General features: G+C 39.1%; 1 protein-coding gene across 2 annotated transcripts in view; it reads left to right on the forward strand.

Annotated features, from left to right (window-relative positions):
* The window catches only part of RSPO1 (R-spondin 1), a 100,566-nt gene extending 82,017 nt beyond the window's left edge, over positions 1 to 18,549 (forward strand). For both annotated transcript variants that reach the window (XM_063444496.1, XM_063444495.1), the window contains exons 4-6: positions 2,030 to 2,176; positions 6,915 to 7,103; positions 18,269 to 18,549. In XM_063444496.1, the coding sequence (XP_063300566.1) occupies positions 2,030 to 2,176; positions 6,915 to 7,103; positions 18,269 to 18,438 (506 nt within the window). In that variant the 3' untranslated portion in view covers positions 18,439 to 18,549. The remainder of the gene's footprint in view (positions 1 to 2,029; positions 2,177 to 6,914; positions 7,104 to 18,268) is intronic.
* The last annotated feature ends 692 nt before the right edge of the window (positions 18,550 to 19,241 follow it).

Raw genomic sequence — 19,241 nt, forward strand, 5'->3', positions numbered from 1 at the left:
TTAACTCTTTTTTATTTTTTATTTTTTTTGTAATTCTTTATTTTTGTTGTGCAGCGAAGGAACATACATTCCTGCAATGCCCCATTAGCATCTGCAAGCTTACCATTTTACACGGCATGTTAAAGAACTGCACATTATGTATAGTATATTAAGGCTATGCTAGCATGTCTAGATATGAAATTGTGATCACATCTGCTCAGTAGGGTGGGCTATCTAGACAAAGTGATAACTGGTAAGATGAGAAAGTAATATAAAGAAGATGCTGCTAGCACTATATTGGTAGATCAAAAAAGAGTGTGCTTAGAGTTGCTCTTAACTAGTACTGTGGAAAGTGAGAAAAGGTAATGACCACTGGTTAGGCAAATAAGCTACAATAAAGGAAAAGTATGATCGCAAAATTAACAAAAACATGTCAAACTTAAAACACTGCATAAGTAATACCATAGTAGCCATGCCAATGGTAAGGTCTGTGAACCCCTCATCCGATGCCAAGGGTCGGCAATTCCCAGCTTCTATCCCCTTCTGTCACTGAGACTTCTCCAACTTTTCCAGGACATTAGACAGCCCGGCTTGGCTTTCCCCAGGACACTTTGACCATCCTTGCTATGGGGAGGGGGCAAAATAATTCTTGCACCAGGGCATTCTCTACTTTAGTTCCTCCAGTGAATATACTGTCGGAGTTATTCAACAAAACAGAGAATTGTTGGGAATTGAAAGCGAATTTCAAAGTTAATGCCAATATAGCTAAACTGGAAGAGTTTTCTAAGTCAGCTATGCTTCCAGTCTGGTTTAGCGTTAAATTTAAAATATACTTTGTGTTCCCAACAATTGATGATTTTAAATAGCAAGATTTTTTTCTTTTAATTTTTTTATCTTTAATTAAAAATGTAATCAAAAGATAAAGTCCTGCATGGGATCAATCAGAATGACTCAAGCATTCTGCTCTGGTCACAAACAGCCACATACTGTCACCGCCTACACTAAGTGACATCCTTTTAAGATGGAATTGATAAAGAGGACAACATCTATGTCCCCTCTATTGATTTCCAACAAGTTCCGCAGCGCTTTACAATGGGTGGACTAACAGACATATATTTGTAACCAGACAAGTTTAACACACAGGAACAGAGGAATTGAGGGCCCTGCTCAATGAGCTTACATGGTAGAGGGAGTGGGGCATAGTGACACAAAAGGTAAGGGGATAGGGTAGAGAAGTAGGTTGCTAGGATAGTATTCATTGAGGGCTTAGTGTTTTGTTTTGATGACAGTTTCAGGAGAGGAATGTCATATTTCATTCTTAAAATGAGAAACTAGGCCCTTAATATCATAGAAAAATTTAAACGATAATTTGATATAATTTTAAGATTACATGTCTTTAATGAATAATTATAATTTTGGTAAGTATACTCTTATAGGCACCATGACTGCTTTGTTTCATTGCAGTTTTATAGTGTCTGGAGTCCCCTGACGCTTCCTTTCAATTCAGCATTAAACTGTTTTTAATGTTTCAATGCTAAAATAGAGTCTCCAGCAATCCATCCTTACTGTGCTGCTTGTGGTAATGAAAAAGCATTAGCTGGAACAGCAATGGATGGCTTTGATTGGCTGAGTGTGTCAGCTGACTGCTTTCAGCCTATCACTGTGCCCTTGCTGGTATGAATCCTTATGGCTACAAGGATGTGTATAATCTCTCCCTTTATACACTTCCGGTGGGGGCGGGCCTATGAGAAGCCAGGGATCCTTATTCAGTGTGAAACTGCTTGAAAACAGTGGAGGTAGTAGGAGTTGTACATGCACAGTATAGTCAACCTGCAAAAGTAGCAGTAACTATTGAATTGATATAGTTCCTGAAGCTTTGGATATACACATTACCGTCCTTAGCATGAAACAAATTAAGAATTTATCAGATTAATTTTAGATTTAAAACTGACAAAATGTATGCACCAAGTGATCTGATTGCCCTGATTGCATATTGCTTATATATATATTTCTATATACTTTATATAATTATGTTCTTTTTTTTCTCTAGAATGTAAAATGAATAACTGTGAGACCTGCTTCAGCAAAAACTTTTGCACAAAGTGCAGTGAAGGTTTTTACTTACACAAAGGAAGCTGTTACTCTTCGTGTCCGGAGGGCTTCGTTGCAACCAATGGCACAATGGAATGCACCTCAGGTCAGTCCTTTGCTACAGATGTAAGCTACTCATGTAGTGCACTGAAATACCATATAGAACTAAATAAATGCAACTTATGGACAATAAAGTACAATACTTAAAGGGTTACTCCAAGCACCATGACCACTTCAGTGCTTGCATGTGCAGCCTTTCAGGATGACACACTGCACATATAGAAATCATTAGTTTTACTGTCTAAGTATAGGTCCACCTCCAGCAGCATCATTAGCAAGCCTAGAACAAACATTCAAAAATGGACTGCTCATGTTAAATTTGTGCATAAAATATGTCAGAACACATAGCATGCTACAATAGACATCCCCCTCCATGCCGCCCTAAGCCCTCACTATGCCATGTCTTCGGTAAATCCCTATCCCTGCAGCAGGGCCGCCATCAGGGGGTTGTCACGGGTTGTCACTGCTCTGGCAGTCCTGGGCCCCACTTTCCCTCTCTGCACACATAGATAGCGAATATCGCTATCTATGTGTGCAGCCGCGAGCCCCCGGCTCCCTGTTACAGCGGAGGGGGGCCAGGCAGCACACAGCTTCTCCTCTTCTCCTCTCTGCTAATAACTCTCGCGAGACCCGGTTGCCATGGCAATGCTCCGTGGGTCTCGCAAGAGTTATTGGAGGAGAGAAGAGAAGAAGCAGTGTGCTGCCTGGGCCCCCTCTGCGGTAACAGGGAGCCGGGGGGCCCCCCACCGGACCACCAGGGATGGAATCTCCCCCCTCCCTGGACAAAGGTCAGAAGCAGGGAGGGGGGAGAAACAATTTAATTATTATTATTATTATTTTTTATTATGTGAAAACGCCCCTTCCTCCCCCTCCCCCCCCCCAGATTGCACATTTACACACACACACTGCATACACTGACACAACACACACACACTACATACACTGACACAACACACACACTACATACACTAACACAACACACACATACACACTACATACACTAATACAACACACACACTACATACACTGACACAACACACACACACTAATACACTGACACAACACACACACTACATACACTGACACAACACACACACACTGCATATACTAACACAACACACACACTACATACACTGACACAACACACACTCTGCATACACTGACACAACACACACTCTGCATACACTGACAACACACACTGCATACACTGACACAACACACACTGCATACACTAACACAACACACACTGCATACACTAACACACACTGCATACACTAACACACACACTGCATACACTAACAAAACACACACTGCATACACTAACACAACACACACTGCATTCACTAACACAACACACATACTGCATACACTAAGACAACACACACACTGCATACACTAATACAACACACACTGCATACACTAACACACACACTGCATGCACTAATACAATACACATACTGCATTCACTAATACAACATGCACTCTGCATACACTACACACTAACACACTCACTGCATCCACTATACTGACACACACTCTGCATTCACTACACATTAACACACTTTGCATCCGCTACACACTAACACACTCTCTGCATTCACTACACATTAACACTCTGCATTCACTACACTAACACACACTCTGCATCCGCTACACACTAACACACGCTCTGCATTCACTACACATTAACACACACTCTGCATTCACTACAAATTTACACACACACTACATTCATTACACTGACACACTCTGCATTCACTACACCCTAACACACACTCTGCATTTATTACACACGAACACACACTCTGCATTCACTAAACTATGCACACACTCTGGATTCACTATACTGACACACACTCTGCATTCACTACACTAACACACTCTCTGCATTCACTACACATTAACACACACTCTGCATTCACTACAAATTTACACACACACTACATTCATTATACTGACACACTCAGCATTCACTACACCCTAACACACACTCTGCATTTATTACACACGAACACACACTCTGCATTCACTAAACTATGCACACACTCTGGATTCACTATACTGACACACACTCTGCATTCACTACACTAACATACACTCTGCATCAACTGTACACACAGCATCCACTACACAAACATCCTGTATTCACAGTACACACACTACATCCACCACAAATTGAAACACTCTGCATTCACTATACACAGACACTGCATCTAATACACACACTACATCCACTACAGACACTGCATCCACGAAACACATTGCATCTAGTACATACAAACACTACATCCACTACACAAACACACACTACATCACTGTACACACACTACATCCACTACTCAAACACTCTCTGCATTCACTACTCATTAATACTCTGCATTCACTACACTAACACACACTCTGCATCCGCTACACACTAACACACTCTCTGCATTCACTACACATTAACACACACTCTGCATTCACTACACATTAACACACACTCTGCATTCACTACACATTTACACACACTCTGCATTCACTGCACTAACACACACACTACATTCATTACACTGACACACTCTGCATCCACTACACACTAACACACACTCTGCATTCATTACACACTAACACACACTCTGCATTAAATAATAGCAATACTTGGAAAAAATATAAAAAACCTCCTATAATGGGAAATATCTTACTGAAAAGATCTATGACATAATGTCCTGCTTCCCTCACTGCACTGGCAAGCAATGACTGCCCATCAATGTAGTAACGCGTGTACTTTGTACATAAATATTGCAACATCTGTTTAAATTTGCTCATGTGTGAGGAAAATATCCAGATTTCAACTATAACTATAAAGGAGTTAAAGTGGCACTGCCACCTTCTGGGTACTTTGCAAAGACCCCTGACGGCATCACTGTTTGGCGTACAGTGGCCAGTGGGGGCAGGGAAAGGTGAGTTCTCCATGAACCTGTCCCAAGCAGGCACCACCATCTTCTTCTGGCGGGGCCTCTTCGGCTCTTGGTACTTCAGCTCCAGGAGTCGACATCACTGATGTATGAGTTCCAAATTGAAGTCTATGGGGGATCCTACAAGACCTGGTGACGACTGAGGGGATTGACACTTCTAGATGGTGGTAGCTCTGCCCAATGATTTGAAGTATCAGGCGGAGGAAATATACAGAGACAAAGGAGTCCCTACTTTGTCTTAGTATATTTCTTGACTGGGTTGGAATTTCCAACACAATCAGTATGACTATTTCATAAAGAATCTATCTTTATAAAATACTCATGTTTCAGGTTAGGAGGGGCAGAGGGGTGTGTGACAGTGACGCTTTAACTTTAACTGTCCTTATTTCCACAGAGTTCATACTGCATTAAATAAATAGTTCCTTCTAGCTAGCTCCACCTAGTATTTTATTTACCCTTCCAGACATATGATGAGTAGTATCAATATCCTATCAGTTATAGGGGATAGGTAAGTAATATCTCCCAAGTGTCCCTATTTACAAGGAATAGTATATATTTTGGGCCATAATTCCTCTGTCTCTCTTTTCTAATGTCCCTCTTTTAGGAGCTCTATATTGTTGGTGTGTCTGAGTGTATAACAGAGCTCAACAACAATAATACTCAAAGTAATGTGTCTGTAATGTGTTCTAAATTAAATTTCAGTTGCATAAATTGTTGCTAGCAAGTTACCTACAATTTCTCAGAACGGCCTGTCCCTGGCCACACCCCCACTCACACCCCTAAAAGGAAAGTGTCCCTCTTGTTTAGATAATGCATTAAACAAAACAAAAAGTCATAGAAATAAAAGTGTCAGGATCGGTTGGAACCAAAACACATAGACCAAATCACAATAAAAAGACTTTCCGTATATCGGTCTTTAATGGCCAGGGTAACGGAATGCAGAGTCAGTGAGGATAGCTGAGAAAAAAAGGAATACAGAGATCAGGATAAACGATACACAAGTCGATGTCAAAGAATTACAGAAGACAGGAAATACGACAAACCAGAACAGCATTATAACCAGAAAATGAATACTGCAGTAACGCATTATTGAGCTGACAAGAACCAAAACAGGGCAGCTAGGAGTGGGAGAGGTGAGTATAAAGAGATTAATCTTAACTCCCATTGGTCCAAGCTCATTTGGAATTACGTATGATTTGTGGGAAATGCTTGACCTATTCTTTTTTACCCCTAACTTCATATTTGTGCGCCAAATTTTGGTTTGGTGAATTCCGACACAAATTCGGTCAGACATAAAAGCACGCTGTATGCAAGAGTGCAGTGATAGATCAAACGCCAGAAGATCAATGTAAGCAGGCAGTGATGCTGACACAAAGCAAACATGCATCTTGTTCAAGTTCCCCTAGTTTTCTTAGGGCTTCAACTAGTGTTCTTGGCGTTGTACTTCAATCAGGAAGATTAAACACTCATTTCCCATTATATTCTACAAGAGAATTAGTGATATCATACAATGCCATGTTCATTCATTTCTTACAGAACCAAGGAACAGCATATTGCTCACTTAAAATAGTAAATGAAACCAATCCAATTAACTTACATTAACTTGCTTGAACAAGTCACATTAATTGGATTTAACTAAAGATGCAGCTCATGATCACTCATTCATTTTTACAAAGACTATCATGGGGTTGTAGTTATTGTAGAGTGATTTCAACAAAAATTATTAACAAGTCCACTTTATGTTGGCATTTTTAAAGAAAATGTTTAATTTAAGTTTACTGCATACTAAATCTATTGTTTAAATTAAATGTTTGATTTCCTTCACAGCACAATGTGAAATGAGTGAATGGGGAGCTTGGGGGCCATGCACGAGGACAGCAAAACAGTGTGGAAAAAAGAAAGGCACTGAAGAAAGGACTCGAACAGTTCTGAAGGCAGCGCCTGGGGGCATATCCCTTTGTCCTCCAACCAATGAAAGGAGGAAATGTACAATGCCCAAAATCCCATGCCCAAAAGGTGAGTGGGCTCAAAAAAATTACAGTATTTGCATTGCATCAGCGATATTCAATAAATATTTAGAATTCAGTATTTGTTAATTTAGCAAACTATGGTTAGAAAAAAAATAATAATTCATTTTTACATTAAAAATCGGTTTCAAAAGAATTTTAGATCGTCCAAATATTGGACAATTGATGGGTCGTTCGAATTCTGTAATTGCACTACATGGACGTATCCTGAAATTAATCACATGGGCAATGTTTGTTTGACTCGTGATTCAGAGTTAGGCCCATGGCACCAACCTGAACAAACCAACAAAAGGAAGTACCTTTTCTAAAATAGCACTTATTAGTTTATAAATGGATCTGACAGCTTGACCAAATTCTCTGCAGTACTAATAGCATTGCCCCTGTTGTGAAGACTAATGCTGTGGGTAATAGTCTGCTCTCTGTTTTGGAAGTTCAAATGAACGCAGAGGGTGCCATAGGCGTCTTTGTGGCTGAGCTTACAGAAGTGTATTTCTGTTTACGATACCTTACTGATCCAGGAATTTCTCTGGAGCAATCATGTAGACTCTGGTTTAGTCTGATAACATATCATTTGTTAAAATGGCATTAATTAAAAGGGGCCAGCTTACATTCTTCCTGTACAAACTTGGCTGGCCCCCCGGATGCTATCTCCACAACAAAACCTCAAGTTTTGGAACTGCAAATCATCAGCACAAGAAGAAAAACTGAAGGCAAAAATGTATTTACAATGCTCCTGCTGCTTCTCAACACCCACGGACTGACTTGGCTGGGAAGAATTTTTCACAGCTGTCTCCCAAGTAGCAATATAATCAAGCAGAGATGAAAATATTGTCATATGTGTTTGTACGTCAGAATCTGCTAATCCCACTGCCTTCCGGCAATGATTTCTTAAAGTGTTGCTGATAATTGGATTCATTTCAAGGATTTAAACTTTCAATAATTTCATTATAACAACACTTTATAACAACTAAGTATGAACTACAACTAATTTGTCTGTTTAATTGGAGCTCTGGCAATGATTTGGCACCCTGTTCCAAATTATTATGCAAATTATATTTTTCTCATTTACCTAAATAATTGATGTAAATACCAGTCAGCATAATTCTTATGTTATCAACTATTAAGAGTACAATTCAAATGTTATTGAACAAATCTCCTAATGATAACAGTATTTTTTTTTTAAACATAAAAAACTTACAATGCACTGTTCCAAATTATTACGCACAGTAAGTTTCAAAACACTTTATTTGTTGTGTTTGCAGCATATTTACTAAAATCATAAGCTATTTTTTTTTTTTTTTTTTTTTTTAAAAAGCATGCAAGGCGTATTGTTGATAAAACACAAGTTGAAGCTCAGTTAAAGATTATATATGCCAATAATACCTGACTGTAAGATCATGTGTGGGTTCTAGATGGTGATAGCTTATGGTTTGAGGACATTTAAGGGTTAAGTATGTCGACAATGTACGACCTTAAAAAACATATGAGGAATACCTTTGCTGGTGCTACAGGGCTGTAGTAACATTTAAGGAGTACGTATGCTGCTAATGTTTGATATTGGGAACATTGTAGGAGTACGTATGCTAACATATAACTCAGGGACATTTAAGGACTAGATATGCTGATAACAGGCAGCGTTTAAAAACATTTTAGGAGTACCTTTGTGTAGGGGTACCTGTGCTGATATAAGTATTATTATGGTCTATCTTGGTCGTATTGGTGATTGTGATTGCTATATATGTTGTAGGGTGTTGCTCATTAACCCCTGAGCGGGGGGCGGGGGGTGCCACCGGCTAAGGTGTTATAGAGGCCGGCATGATGCTGTTGGGAGCAAACGACTAAACTGAAGGGTTCAACGCTAAACTAAACATATGGGCAAGTAGAGGGTACAACTATGCGGTTCTCTGTCTGACCAAGTGTCCCCTGCGATTTTAGCCTGTGTCGGTCCCAGCTCGGGGGATAAACGGAACAATCGTGGAAACGTCCCTAGTGTCTGTGTGTCCCAAGTTGGTTGTCTCCGGCCGGACTATACCCAGCTTTTGCAGGAAAGCTGCAGTTTCATCCGCCGAGGAGATAGTGTGGTTATGGCTGTCCTTTGTGGCTATCAGGGTTCGTAAGGGCCCCCACTTGTAGGTGATTCCTGCCGATCTCAGTGCTTGCGTAACACGTTGGAGGGACCTTCTCCAGGTAATGGTGGAGCGGCATAGGTCCTGCAGGAAATGGAGCTGCATATCTTCGAAGAAGTAAGGTGCGTTGTTTCTAGTCTCTCGTTGGACCGCCAACTTGTCTCGGAGCATAAGGAAACGTACCATCACGTCTCGAGGTACCCCAGCCGGGGCTCTAGCTGATGTGGCTAGTCTGTAGCAGCCATCCAATTGTATGTTTTTGGCTAACCGTTGTTGCAATAGGGCTGCGAAAAGGCGGCGTAGAAAATGCGGCAGTTCTTGGTCGTCGACTGACTCCGCAATGCCTCTAATTTTGAGGTTTGTGCGCCTTCTCTCGTCTTCCATCGCCTCCATTTGGAGTTGGGCAGCATGTTGTGCAGTCTGGAGTTGCAGGATCTGCTCTGCTTCGCGTGTTTGGCGTTGGGCTATGGAGGAGACAGACTTCTCTGCATTTTGCACTCTGGCCGTGACCATAGAAATGTCCTCCCTGATGATGTCTAGGTCTGATCATAAGCTATTTCAATCAAACTTATAACAACATTTTAACTTTTTAAACATTTTAACAGGTCACGTTACATTTTAACATAGGACCCCTTATTTGATAGCAGCTTCACAAGTCTTGCATCCATTGAACTTGTGAGTTTTTGGACAGTTTCTGCTTAAATTTGTTTGCAAGATGTCAGAATAGCCTCCCAGAGCTGCTATTTGGATGTAAACTGCCTCCCACCCTCATAGATCTTTTGCTTGAGGTTGCTCCAAAGGTTCTCAATAGGATTGAGGTCAGGGGAGGATGGAGGCCACACCATGACTTTCTCTCCTTTTATCCCCATAGCAGCCATTGATGCAGAGGTATTCTTTTCAGCATGAGATGGTGCATTGTCATGCATGAAGATGATTTTATTACAGAAAGCATAGTTCTTCCTTCTGTACCAGGGAAGAAAGTGGTCAGTCAGAAACTCCACATACTTTGCAGAGGTCATCTTTACACCTTTGGGGACCCTAAAGGGGCCAACCAACTCTATTCCCATGATTCCAGCCCACCGTCTTGCTGACGTCGCAGCCTTGTTGGAACAGGGTGGCCGTCCACCAACCATCCACTACTCCATCCATCTGGACCATCCAGGGTTGCACGGCACTCATCACTGAACAGAACCGTTTGAAAACTAGTCTTCATGTATTTTTCTGCCCAATGCAGCCATTTCTGCTTGTGAGCATTGGTTAGTGGTGGCAAAATAGAAGGTTTATGCACAGTTGCAAGACTCTGGAGGACTCTACACCTTGATGTTCGTGGGACTCCAGAGGCACCAGCAGCTTCAAATATCTGTTTGCTGCTATGTAATGGTATTTTAACAGCTGCTCTCTTGATCCGATGCATGGATCTGGCAGAAATCTTCTTCAATGTGCCTTTATCTGCACAAACCCGTCTGTGCTCTGAATCAGCCACAAATCTCTTAACCCCTTCCCGCCGTTACAACGTTCTATGCCGTCGCGCTTTAAGTGGGCTTTAAAGCCATTGCGACGGCATAGAACGTCGTAACGGCTTTGAGCCCTGGAGCACCCGGGATACTTACCTTCCCGGCGCTCCGCTTCGGGAGGACTGCCTCACAGCCCAGGCAGCCCCCCCACGGCAAAAGAAGCCCCCGGGGACCATGTGATCACTCTCAAAGAGCGATCACATGGCCCCCTATAGCTGGCTATGGATCTGCCAGCAGGGGGACTGTCTGAAATATCAGACAGTCCCCCTGCTGGTAGGTAGTGTAAAAAAAAAATATTAGACAGGTTATAAAATAAAATAAATATATTTATATATATATAATATATGTATATATTATATATATATAATATATATACATATTATATATATTTAACGTCATACATAGTGTATTTTAATACTAATGTAAGTACATATATTAGTTTTAAAATACACTTAGAATGACGTTACATATATATAATATACATATATTATATATATAATAGATATATACACATATATTATATATATATAAATACGTATAATTACAATAATAAATAAATAAAATAATAAAATTAATAAATAAAATATTGAAACAAAATTTAATATAAATTATATATACATATGTAATTTCATTCTAACTGTATTTTGTTATTAATATATATATATTGGTAACAAAATACACTTAGAATGACATTCTATATCTATCTATCTATATATAAGATGCAAATAACCACAAATATATATATATATATATATAGATAAATACATATAATGACATAAAAGATTACATTAGTATACACGTAGCATTTAAATACCTATAAATGCATATATATTAAAATTCTACGTGTATATTTAAGTAATCTTTTAACATAATTAGGTGATTTTATTAATTAAAATTTGATTGACATACCTGATAACACAGGGAGAAAGTGCAGAGAATTTAATTCGCAAGCACTATATTTGACCGTGTAACTCTCCAAGACACCATAAAACCTGTACATAGGGGGTACTGTTTTACTCGGGAGACTTCGCTGAACTCAAATATTAGTGTTTCAAACTGGTAAATTGTATTACAATGATGATATTTTAAGTAAAAGTGAAGTTTTTTGCATTTTTTACAAACGAACGGCACTTTTATGGACTATATTATTGTTGTAATATGTTTTACTGTTTTAAAACACTAATATTTGTGTTTAGTGAAGTCTCCCGAGAATAACAGTACCCCCCATGTACAGGTTTCATGGTGTTTTGGAAAGTTAGAGAGTCACATATAAGGCTTGCATTTCATTTTTTTGACATTGAAATTTGCCAGATTGGTTATGTTGCCTTTGAGAGCGTATGGTAGCCCAGGAATGAGAATTACCCCCATAATGGCATACAATTTGCAAAAGTAGACAACCCAAGGTATTGCAAGTGGGGTATGTCCAGTCTTTCTTAGTAGCCACTTAGTCACAAACACTGGCCAAATATTTGTTTTTTGCTTTTTTAACACAAAAACAAATATGAACGCTAACTTTGGCCAGTGTTTGTGACTAAGTGGCTACTAAAAAAAAGACTAAACATACCCCACTTTCAATACCTTTGGTTGTCTACTTTTTCAAATGGTATGCCATTATGGGGGTAATTCTCATTCCTGGGCTACCACACCGTCTCAAAGGTAACATTACCAATCTGGCAAATTTCTATTTGAAAATGGAACGTTCTATATTTGACCCTGTAACTTTCCAAAACACCATAAAACCTGTTAATGGGGTTACTGTTGTACTCGTGAGACATCGCTGATTACAAATATGTGCATTTTTGTGCAGTAAAACCTAACAGTATTATGACATTCACAGCTAAAATGTCAGACGGAAATACAAATTTAAAAAAAAATCTTATTTTCTTACATTTTTTTTTTCTTTTATTCATAATGAATTATGTTCCATATATGAATAGTTAATGATACATCAAAGCCCTGTTTCTCCTGAACGAAATGATATATAATAAGTGTGGGTGCATATAATATGCATATAATATGAAAGAGGGGAACTACGGGTAAACATATAGCGCAAATTCCAGTTTTTGTTTACGTTTTGTTTTGATCAGAACGTGCACTATTGACTCCGTCCTGAAGGGGTTAATAGTGCGATGATCACGCTTAAGTTTTCGTGAAATATCTAATGTCATGGTCTTCCACAATAACATATCATATCAGGCAGTGGATCTAACTTTATTTCACACGTTTGGAGGCACTCTGTGGCGATATGGGCATTTATTTATATGACTTTTCAACCCATCACAATCAAACTAAAGTTTTATAACTAATGAATCCATGCAGTGCTAGATTAAAGGGAAACTATCATCACCAAAACAACTTTAGCTTAATAAAGCAATTCTTAAGTATAGATCACACATCTGAAGTCTCACTGCTCAATTCTTTGTCATTTAATAGTTAAATCACTTTTATTTCTTTTCACGCAGCCCTAGCCACACCTCCTAAGACTATTACTCACTACAGCCTACATGAAAAAAAGGTTTCATTTTCAATCAGACGTTAACTTACTTTGGAAGTGTTTATCTCCTGCTCTTTAAATTGAACTTTAATCACAGACAGTAGGATCATGTAAACTATTAACAGTGCAGTGGATAAAAAATACTAAATTAAACAGACTGTGCAATAAAGGAAGTGTAAACTTTAGATCTCACTTCACAGGAAGTGTTTAGGAAGGCGGTATACGTTACATACAGGGAGGTGTGACTAGGGCTGTATAAACAAAGTGATGTAGCTCCCAAATGGCAAATTAAGCCTTTATGTGTAAAAAGAATGTTTTCTTGTTTTCATTTTGTAAAAAGTGCAGATTTCAATAGAAATTTAAATTAACCTGGTTATACCCGTTGGGTTTCTAGCAGACAACTGGTCAGGTTACTTTCTGGATTGGTTAGCTCAGTGGAGCTAAATGCAAGAGGCAGAGCATCTGCAATGCAAAGACTTCTTATTGAGCTGCATTGGGAAGTCTGTGACGGCTGATAGAAAGTCTGGGCTAGAAGGGGAGGGTTTGAAAAGATTTCAGACAAGAAAACTGCAGCAATTGCAAGCTGTTTTTAAATAAATGCATAATTAAATGCATGCACGTTTTCATTAGAACTATATGTACGGAAAGGAGTTATTTTTTATTTATTTTGTATTTAGGCAGAGTAGTGTTACTTTAGTAATATTTATCACTGCATTTAAATTAGCAAATGCTGTTCAGTACTACAACACTAACAATCTAGCTTGGTTTATCTTCTGCTTTTAGGAAATTTCTGACGCAATGCTGTTTAACAGCAATTACTAGCTAGTATAAATTGTTGTATTTAATGAACCATGTTTTTATTCTCCAAAGAGCTTTTTCTAGCTCCTTAATGTAGTAAGGTCTACATTGGGACAAGTTCACAAGTCCCAACTAAATTATTTGGAGTATGATTGTATTATATACCATTTGCATGGCTTTGCTAAAGTCTCATTACCTAAAGATATTTTACACTTGTCAACAGAATGCAAATCTATCTTTTATGATTTAAAAAAAAAATGGTCTAATAGATTTTAATATAATTTTGCAATTCTGTCCTGTCTTTGAGCTAATTATACCAGTAACATAGATGGCATACGCAATTTAAACTCCACACTTCTCTTGAGTCCTATTTTAAATGAAAATATTTAAAGGGACACTATAGGCACCAGAACCACTACAGCTTCATATAGACTGAGCAGTGTAAACACTGCAATTTCTGAGAAAAGACAATGCTTACATTGCTCAGGGCCGGATTAACATAGGGGCTGATGGAGCTGCAGCTCCAGGCCCAGGCCCATGGAATAGGCCCATTGATTTAAAAAAAAAAAAAAAAAAAAATGTTTTTTTTTTTACTTTTTTTTTTTTTTTAACACACTACTCTTAGGGTTGTTCACCTGGCCAGTATTTATTTATTTGAGGCTGCCTGGCCAGTGCCGATATTCCAGTAATACCGGCAATACAAATGCCCGTATTTTTCTCAGTATAAACAGATTTATTTCTTAGTATAAAGAGATTATTCTGCAATACCATTACCGGCCAGTAGGGGTCGCCGGTAATGGTGGAGAGAGGCAGGGATAGGAAGTTACAGCATATACCTGCATTGCTCTACTCACTGATCCGCGGGGGAGCAGCTACACAGCACAAAGAGTCCAGACAGCAGCTCCCAGCCTGCAGAGATACTAAGACACTAGGGGACACTATTAGACATGGGGACACATGGAGACCTCTGGGGATGCTGAGACACTTGGGGACACAGACACACATGGGGCACTGAGACAAGGACAAACACACACATGGGGACACTGAAACACTAGGGGACACTGAGACACTAGGGGACATGGGGACAAAGACACACATGGGGACACTGAGGCACCGGGAGACATGGGGACATAGAAACTAGGAACACAATGTCCCCAAATGTCTCATTGTCCCATGTCTCCAAGCCAGTGTCCTTGGTGTCTCAGTGTCCCCATGTCTCCCAGTGTCCCTAGTTTCTCAGTGTTCCCATGTCTCCCAGTGTCCCTAGTGTCTGTATGTCCATAGTCTCCCAGTGTCCCTAGTGTCTCAGTGTCCCTAGTCTCCCAGGTGTCTCAGTGTCCCCATGTCTCCCAGTGTCTGTGTCCCCATGTCTCCCAGTGTCCACATGTCTCTCAGTGTCCACATGTCTCTCAGTGTCCCTGGGAGACATGGAGACACAGAGACATGGGGATACAGAGATAGTGTGATGCATAGTCTCAGTGTCCCCGTGTCTCACAGTGTCCGCTCGTGACATGGGGACACTGGAAGACATGGGGACACTGGGCGACATGAGGACACTGGGAGACTGGGAGCAATCCATCTATACAGCAGAATCAAACTAAGTAGTTTTTTGGTGATTTCACAGAATTTTCTCTGTCACTCCTTGATATTTACACCATGTGAAGTCCCGCATACATAATTAGTTATGCAAATTAGCAAGGCCTGTAATTTTTTTCCAAGAAAGGTGGTAGCCCTAATTACTCTTCACATACTCTTGCTTAAGTATGGAAACTTAAGAGAGATATAGATGAACAAAACTTGTGTGGACTAGCTGAAATGAAATTAGTTAAGGTAATGCCGACTTTGGTCTCTTTAACACTGTGGCATGTTCCCTTTCTTCTACACTCACTACATCCACCTTTTCTCTGTCTCAGACTGTATACCAGGAGCTTCTTCCTTCTAGTAAGTAGGTTAGGATAGAAGTGGACCAGCGAGTACTAGGGGACAGTCCTTAGAAAGCATAGAGCTAGCACATCATTATATGCATTTATGCCAAGTTCAGGAAGCTGTTGGCCAGCATGCATGATTGGCAGGCAGCCTGACATGCATTCATGCTAGACTAGCCTTCCAATTCTTTGGGCAGACACGCCTCCTTTTGGGGCATGTTTAGCCCTTTTGGAAGTTCTGGTTACATGATCCGCGTCACTGGTCCACCCTTTTACCACGCCCATTGATTTCCTGCTTCACTGGACACTGCTGTTAGGGAGTATGGATTTACTTGAAAGATGAAAGCATAATTTAGAGAGAGATTAGCATATTTTAAGAGTTTTTTTTATAGCTGCATCCTCTGAGTTTCCCTCCTGCAACATCTCCACCAGATACATAATGCTTGAGAGGTATGTCTGTTTCAGTGTTTTTGATCGATAAGATTCTGTACTTAGGCCCCTCATAATTGTCAGCACCAGGCCCACTGGGCTCTTAATCCGGCCCTGACATTGCTGCTTAAAGGAACACTGTAGGCACCCAGACCACTTCTGCCCATTGAAGTGGTCTGGGTGCCTTGCACATCTCACCTTGGAGATTTAGAGAAACTGCAGTGTTTTGATTACATGGCTAATCCAGCCTCTAGTTGCTGTCTCTCTTAGAGCACAATAAAAAGTGTTTTAAATTATGTCCCCCCGCTCTGCATGAGGACGTTGAGCGTCACCAGGATCCCCATAGGAAAGCATTGAATAATTGAATTGAATAATGCTTTCCTATCGGGAGGTCTACTGTGCACACGTGCGCATTAGGTTTCCCCCGCCAGCAGCCAACTGCGGGGGGAAAGCGTGGGCGGAGCTGAGCCAGCACAGAGGGACATCGGCGTTGGACCCAGGTAAGTGACTGAAGGGGTTATTAACGAGTTTGTTTTCCTGGTACTATAGTTCGCCTTTAATGCCACTTCTGTTATAATAGTTGTTATATCACTGTAGTATTCCTTATAAAATACAGTAGTTGCTAAAATGTTGTCACATGTATGTAATTATTATGGTAGTGAACATTAGAATGTAAAATACAATGTGTAAGTAAATTGTTCTTACTGGTTGATTAATACAGCTTTTTATGTGATGTGGCCAAAGTATCAATCCTCATAAACAGTAGTGTACTAGCAATGTTCTGTAAAAACTATTTGTAACCTACTATTATCAGCAGCTAGGCGGCTGTTACATAAATTAGAATCAGCTTGCTCTGTTTATGGAAGGTATGAAAAAAAATAAAGAAAATTCCTCCTTCACTGCATTTTCATGCACGGGACATAAATAAAATGAATTGTTATGCAATTGGATCCCTATGGGGCCCCCTGTGCTATTGCCATTTAAGGAGCTAAAGGGATATAGATAGTTCCCGTAACACTTGTGCATGCAGGGGACATAAGTCACATCGCAGAATATTTTAGTGGAGAAAGAAACATTAAAATCCACAGATGCCTTTATAATATAAACATTATCAAATTGTAAATAACCATAAATAATCTAAAGGTTCTAGATTCTTAGTGGCTCAACGACCTCTAGAAGAAGCTCATTCGCAAGCTATACAAATAGAAATGCGAGGCACAACAAGAATTACATAATAAAATGTGAAAGTGAAAATTAGCCCCATAATCTGTAGGAAATTTTTTTAAAAAAAAGTTTAAAATGGATTTTTTCCAAAAAAGGATCAGTTTAAAGAGTATATTCTTTCATCCTTCTGTGACATATAAATGTAGGAATTCAGTCATTTTTCCAGCTGCTAGCATATCATTAGCATTTGAAATTGATTCAATAAACCACCATTTATAGAAATTAATTTGTGTTTGCTGCATGCAAAGCATGGACTAGCCAATTATCCCATAATTCCAGATCTCATAGACGGGGCAGGAGGTATGTTTGATATGGTGTTCATGAAGAAACACTTTCGTGATATAATTTTTGACATGATGGGTTTAAAAACCATTATTTGCTTTACTTTTCTACAATTAAGAATGGAATACTATCACTTAAATGTGTTGCAAATCAAAACTAGAATCTTTGCTACTGCAGTTTTTATTGACAACGTGTATAAAACAAACTAATTTTCCATATTTACTATACATAGGAAGCGAGAATTTCTAAGATTACATTTTTAAATTCTCAAGTTATTATATAGATATACTTCAGGTTTATTTATATATGCAGTAATTACTTATTTATGTATTACCTGACTAATAATGTCTTAATGATTGCAGGAGAAAGAGCACAAAAAGGACAAAAAGGGCAAAGAGACAAGAAAGTTGACCAAGGGAAAGATCAGAAGAACAGAAATCGAAACAAGAACTTGGAGGATGGAGGAAACAAAAAACGGAAAAACCAGCAGAGGGTGACTTCAGTGCCCATCACTCCTTCTGTGCCGGCATAGTAGTTGCCAATATACGGTTCAACCATGGCAAAAGATTAATGCTGCTACGTATCTAAAAAGCTTTCTTGGACTGAAACACTGCTACAACCTAAGCACCTACACCATTGGCAAAAGAAGTTGGAGGAGGATTTAGACTGCATTTGGGTTGGGTCTCTTCAAAAGAAGAAGGCACATGATTATTGTACTTTTCAAATCATACAAAGAAAGCTTAAGATTCCAGTCAGATAGAGACACCTACCTGGGTGGTGTAGAGTAAATTTGAACTTTGATTGAAGATAAGTAGGCTGGACACAGTTTCAAGACTAAAGAACCATGGGTTTCCATATCGCCTAAAATATGTTCCCATCCCTTTAAGTCTGTGTTTTTAAGATGTATGACTTAATCTTTGGAGAGTATATGTTAAATCTTTGTGAAACAATGTTGGCGGTAAGCATCATGAAACTGCTTCAAATAATGTTATTTTCAAACTTGTAAAAAAAAAAAAAAAGGAAGATATAAAGGACAGCGATAGAAAGATGTGAATGACTAAATATGGAGCAGTATAAAATTAACTAAAAATGTTTTATTTTCAAATGGTTTTGTAAGTGTTTTATTGTTTATAAAAATAAGATAATTAAAGAAAACATAAAAAAATGTGATTGTGGGAGTTAAGACCTTTACAATAACACACACATGGTGAACTCTAAGGAAAAAATAAAACAAGTGGTTTGTTTTTCTATTCATTATGTTTAATGAATTTTAAATTGCTACTTTGTAGTGGTTTTTTTTCAGTCATTTAGTGTCTTATAATAAGGTTTAGTGAT

This window comes from Pelobates fuscus, chromosome 1 (assembly GCF_036172605.1).
Source record: "Pelobates fuscus isolate aPelFus1 chromosome 1, aPelFus1.pri, whole genome shotgun sequence".
Lineage (NCBI taxonomy): Eukaryota > Metazoa > Chordata > Amphibia > Anura > Pelobatidae > Pelobates > Pelobates fuscus.